We start from the raw sequence: 5,487 nt of genomic DNA, 5'->3' as shown, positions 1-5,487 counted from the left end.
ATGCTTTATATATATATATATATATATATATATATATATTAGTGATATATAACTTTCTAGCTTTCATTAGTAAGTCCATATGCAATAATGGGCTTAATAAATAAATAAATACATAAAATATCAACTTTTTTTTTTTTTTACTTATTTAAGTTCATACTAACTTCCATTGAAAGTCCTATGAACATAGTAATTATGTTTTGTGGCTGCGGTCGTTACCCTGAATGGTTCTTTTGAAGAAAGCCTTGCACGCCTCACACGACGCGACGCCGTAGTGATAGCCGGACGCGAAGTCTCCGCACACCAGGCACAGGCGCTTGGGCCCGGGGTTCAGGGACGCGATGTAGTCGCAGCCGAGCAGGGACTCCGTGTGACCGACGGGCTGGAAGAGAGCCGCAGCGCTGCTGCTGGAGCTGGAGCTGGAGCTGACGGGGGAGTCCGGGTTCAGAGACGGGTTCCCGGAGAAAACGCTGTAGCCGCTGCTGTCCGACGCGCTGCCGGGGCTGAAGGGGGTCGCGCTGCTGTCCAGGCCGAACGAGGGGCTCAGCGGGGCGGCTTTGAGCGGCGCATCGGTCGGGGACGGAGGGTCATCAGAGGTGGACGCATCCAAAAGACTGATATGAGGTGGAGCGAGGTTAAAAAGTGTTAGTTTGCCTTACAACTACATTTACACTTATCTAGGCTAAAGAGGTTTAAAGTGTAGTCATTCATAATCATGACTTTTTAACAGATCGTTAATGTGATATAGGCTACAGTAGGCTATGTAACATATTCATTTTTCAACGTAGTTAAGCAACACAATATTTATCAATGGATTTTAGGTTATTAATGAATTACTTGTCAGACTATTGAAGTTATTAGGCCATGTAGTAGGCTACTATAGAAAACTGAATTATGCAAAACTATCACAAAATCCTTGAAAGTCAATTATTGCACATCTTAAAAACATCATGCCAGTAAGATTAGAAACAATATTTTTAAAGATTGTTTTTTTAAGAATTTCGTAAGCATTGCATAGTGATTAAATACTGTACTGCATATTTATGTATGATATATAATGAAAAGTAAAGCATTATTTACATATTTGCAATGACATGCAATCTTCAAACAGTCTTGTGTCACCATATTACACACCACAAACGTTTCAGTCCATTAAAACTTGAAAATGAAACTCAACTACTGGCATTTTTAGTCAAATCAAAGAGTTGCAAAACTTACACCAAAAGTTCATTTTGCTATTTAAAAACTCTCTCAATGTAATTACAAATGAAAACTTTGAGCTGAAACCGTGCCATATAACACATATGACAAGAGAACACTTTCTACAGAGTTTAGGTATAAGATTAATGTATAAAAAGACATTTAACTTAGGAAGCGTAATAGTCCTGCTTACTTGTGCTGGTTTAGAAACTGGAAGTTGTCACTCAGAATGATTAAAACAGCAGCACACTGAGTCTTCACACACAAATCAACGTCAGACAGATAGTGTACTCATGTCATATTGATCATTACATTCGTTAACAGCACAGCTGCTTTAAAAATACACCATAAACCACTCTAACACACACTTGAACACTAATTATCGTTATTAAGTCATTAATTAACATGATACATGCTGTGAAAATCAGTAATCCATTTAAATATGAAAATGTATAATGTTGGTGTCACAACATTATCATGAGCAAATTTGATGACTTCATAATTAATATGTTTAGGCTAATTAAAATTAAATATTTATAAGTAAAAAGAGAGAAACATTATTGCACTATATCCGCACACCAGGCACAGGCGCTTGGGCCCGGGGTTCAGGGACGCGATGTAGTCGCAGCCGAGCAGGGACTCCGTGTGACCGACGGGCTGGAAGAGAGCCGCAGCGCTGCTGCTGGAGCTGGAGCTGGAGCTGACGGGGGAGTCCGGGTTCAGAGACGGGTTCCCGGAGAAAACGCTGTAGCCGCTGCTGTCCGACGCGCTGCCGGGGCTGAAGGGGGTCGCGCTGCTGTCCAGGCCGAACGAGGGGCTCAGCGGGGCGGCTTTGAGCGGCGCATCGGTCGGGGACGGAGGGTCATCAGAGGTGGACGCATCCAAAAGACTGATATGAGGTGGAGCGAGGTTAAAAAGTGTTAGTTTGCCTTACAACTACATTTACACTTATCTAGGCTAAAGAGGTTTAAAGTGTAGTCATTCATAATCATGACTTTTTAACAGATCGTTAATGTGATATAGGCTACAGTAGGCTATGTAACATATTCATTTTTCAACGTAGTTAAGCAACACAATATTTATCAATGGATTTTAGGTTATTAATGAATTACTTGTCAGACTATTGAAGTTATTAGGCCATGTAGTAGGCTACTATAGAAAACTGAATTATGCAAAACTATCACAAAATCCTTGAAAGTCAATTATTGCACATCTTAAAAACATCATGCCAGTAAGATTAGAAACAATATTTTTAAAGATTGTTTTTTTAAGAATTTCGTAAGCATTGCATAGTGATTAAATACTGTACTGCATATTTATGTATGATATATAATGAAAAGTAAAGCATTATTTACATATTTGCAATGACATGCAATCTTCAAACAGTCTTGTGTCACCATATTACACACCACAAACGTTTCAGTCCATTAAAACTTGAAAATGAAACTCAACTACTGGCATTTTTAGTCAAATCAAAGAGTTGCAAAACTTACACCAAAAGTTCATTTTGCTATTTAAAAACTCTCTCAATGTAATTACAAATGAAAACTTTGAGCTGAAACCGTGCCATATAACACATATGACAAGAGAACACTTTCTACAGAGTTTAGGTATAAGATTAATGTATAAAAAGACATTTAACTTAGGAAGCGTAATAGTCCTGCTTACTTGTGCTGGTTTAGAAACTGGAAGTTGTCACTCAGGCAAAACTTCTTCAGGTCCATCACTGCAGTTCCCCAGGGATTGTGCGTGAGAAATGTCTGAGATGAAGGGAGGAGCACGCTGAGCTGCAGGTTTATGTAAGTGATGCGCTGCGGTGGGCGGGCCGGGCGTCTAATCCAGATGCATGCTGATTAAAACCCTGATGGGCTCTCATAACTGACAGCTCAACTGCAAATCACTTCATCAAGGCCAGTTGTCTCATAAAGCACCGTAATTACAGAAAGTTTGCTAATGGGCTTTTAATACACGATGAACCTGTGCAGAGATGCTTTTTCATCATTTTTACAAAATTTGTCCATTTTCCCCATTTTTAATCCATTTTTCCAGAGTGACCGAGACCCTTTGTTGTATGTAAATACATATAAAGATATTCCTTATCTGCAGTTGGCTGTGAACACCAACAAACCACTCCCGCCGCATCCAGTCTGCTTCATTTCCTTGTTGCTGCCTCCGATGTTGACGCTCAAAACAGTCTCCAATTTGAGTTATTTGTACTGGAACTACAGGATCTCTGCTAGTTTTAGTCCAGTCATATATCACTCGGTTTCATTGATTGATTTTTGGGCCACGTCAGTGTAAAGTTTATTTATTTGAGTTAAATGCTAATTCTAATTCAGCTGCTGCAGTAAAACCTTTTAGTTGTGTTCTTTTACATGGTAAAGTGGTTTTGGAAAGGGAGAAAATTAATAACACTTTACAATAAGGTCTCATTTGGTAACATTAGTTAATGCATTTGCTAACATGAACTAACAATAAGCAATGCATTTATTAATTTATTGCAATTAATAAATTACAATATTGCATTATTATTCATGTTAGTTAATGTGCACAGTGCATTAATGTTGACAATTTTTGATTTTAAAAAGCATTATTAAATGTTGAAATTAACAGCAAAGATTATTAAATACTGTATAAGTATTGTTTATCATTAGTTCAAGTAAACATTTTAGTATCACTGAGATACTATTATAGTTTTTATTCATATTTTGAATAGTTTTTTTATTGTTATATTTTCTGTTTTCATTTTAAATTTAATAGTTTTAGTAATTGTATTGTGTTTTGTCATTTTTATTAGCTTTTTAAAATATTTCGATATAGTTTTCATTAATTTTATTTCAGTTTTAATTTCAGTTCTTCTAGTGCATCTAAATGAAATGAGAATGAAGATTTAATTTAATTTCAGTTTATTTATTTTCTTTTATGTTATGAAAAATATTTTTTATTTTTTTTAATATTTAGAAATAAAATATATTTTATTTAATAAATTGTTTTATGTTTTTAGTTTCAATTAACTATACTAATCCGAACTAATGTAGTCAAGTAATTTTAACAAATGAAATCTTACTGTAAAATGTTACTAGAAAATTGTACTGGTTTAGGCTAATCTGTTGCAGTTTGTTAAAGCTGAAAATCAATTTCATTAGCGATCCAAACGAATGCATCAGACACAACATTTATTTCTGGTATTGGTGGGAATGGGAGCTGTGTGGCTGTGGTTTCTAAATGCATTAGAGCTCTCCGCTCGGCTGTGAGATGTTGACCCGGTTTGGGGCGTGAGGTGATGACCCTCTTTTGGAGTGTTACGGAACACTGACCCATTTCTGACCCAGCGCAGGTGAGCGGATTAGCGTCTAGGCCGGCCAGGAACACCTGTCTCGTTCCCCACAGGCCTTAATCCAGGAGAGGCCTCCTCAGCAACAAATTCAGATTGAATTTGGCATCATTTAGTGAGAGTGTGACACACACACGGCATGATGGCTTTCCACAGCGATGTGGAGTCAGTGACTCGGCCCTCCAGCGCTCATCTCTCTGGCAGACACTCGCATGCAGTGTGTGAGATCAGGAGCTGTGTTCTTTACTGCAGTGTCATGAGAGGTAATCGGACAGACTGCTGACTCTCACTATCACTAACACACACTTCAGACACACTCACACACCAAAACACAGGTCAGTCAACACACAGGCTGAAAGAAACTGACAAGAAATGGCAGGGTCATATTTCACTCAGAAATCAAAACAAGAAGTTATATTATACTATAAAACAAGAAATTATATTAGAAAATAAAATCATATACAATGCAAAAGTCTGTAAAAGTCTCTTATCTGCATACAGAGAATTTGAGGGGAAAATGTATTTGTCATGATAATAAACATAAAAACTGCATGGTACAATGCAGTTACAAAACAATGTAACATTTTTTTTTTTTTACTATTACACACACACACAGACACACACATATATATATATATATATATATAAGGTTAAACATTATAAAATAAAATCATAAAATAAAATCATACAATATAATTAAAAAGTTTTGTTTTTGAAGGTCTCATGCTTAGCAATGTAGCATTTATTTGATCTGCATTTCATTGTGCTAGTTAAACCTAGTGAATTAATTTATTTATTTTTATTTTTTTTTGTAAAATACATTAATTCAAATAAATATTAATCTAATAAATATTGAATAAAGATTCCAAAATGTCATTGTGGTTATATATATATATATATATATATATACACAGCAGTGCAAAGGTTTTTTGAAAAAAGTCTCTTCTGTTCACAAA

General features: G+C 36.2%; 1 protein-coding gene across 1 annotated transcript in view; it reads right to left on the bottom strand.

The window, feature by feature from the left end:
* The window catches only part of LOC107656956 (nuclear receptor subfamily 4 group A member 1-like), a 5,581-nt gene extending 2,603 nt beyond the window's left edge, over window positions 1-2,978 (bottom strand). The window contains exons 1-4 of the mRNA XM_016444918.1: window positions 2,866-2,978; window positions 1,777-2,086; window positions 1,391-1,452; window positions 217-611 (exon numbers count right to left, since the gene is read on the bottom strand). Coding sequence (XP_016300404.1) covers window positions 217-611; window positions 1,391-1,452; window positions 1,777-2,086; window positions 2,866-2,921 — 823 coding nt within the window. The 5' untranslated portion in view covers window positions 2,922-2,978. The remainder of the gene's footprint in view (window positions 1-216; window positions 612-1,390; window positions 1,453-1,776; window positions 2,087-2,865) is intronic.
* Between the last annotated feature and the right edge of the window lie 2,509 nt (window positions 2,979-5,487).

The sequence above is a fragment of the Sinocyclocheilus anshuiensis genome, unplaced genomic scaffold (genome assembly GCF_001515605.1).
Source record: "Sinocyclocheilus anshuiensis isolate Anshui unplaced genomic scaffold, SAMN03320099.WGS_v1.1 scaffold1052, whole genome shotgun sequence".
NCBI classification, from domain to species: Eukaryota; Metazoa; Chordata; class Actinopteri; order Cypriniformes; family Cyprinidae; genus Sinocyclocheilus; species Sinocyclocheilus anshuiensis.
This window is presented reverse-complemented; position numbering and strand designations above follow the sequence as displayed.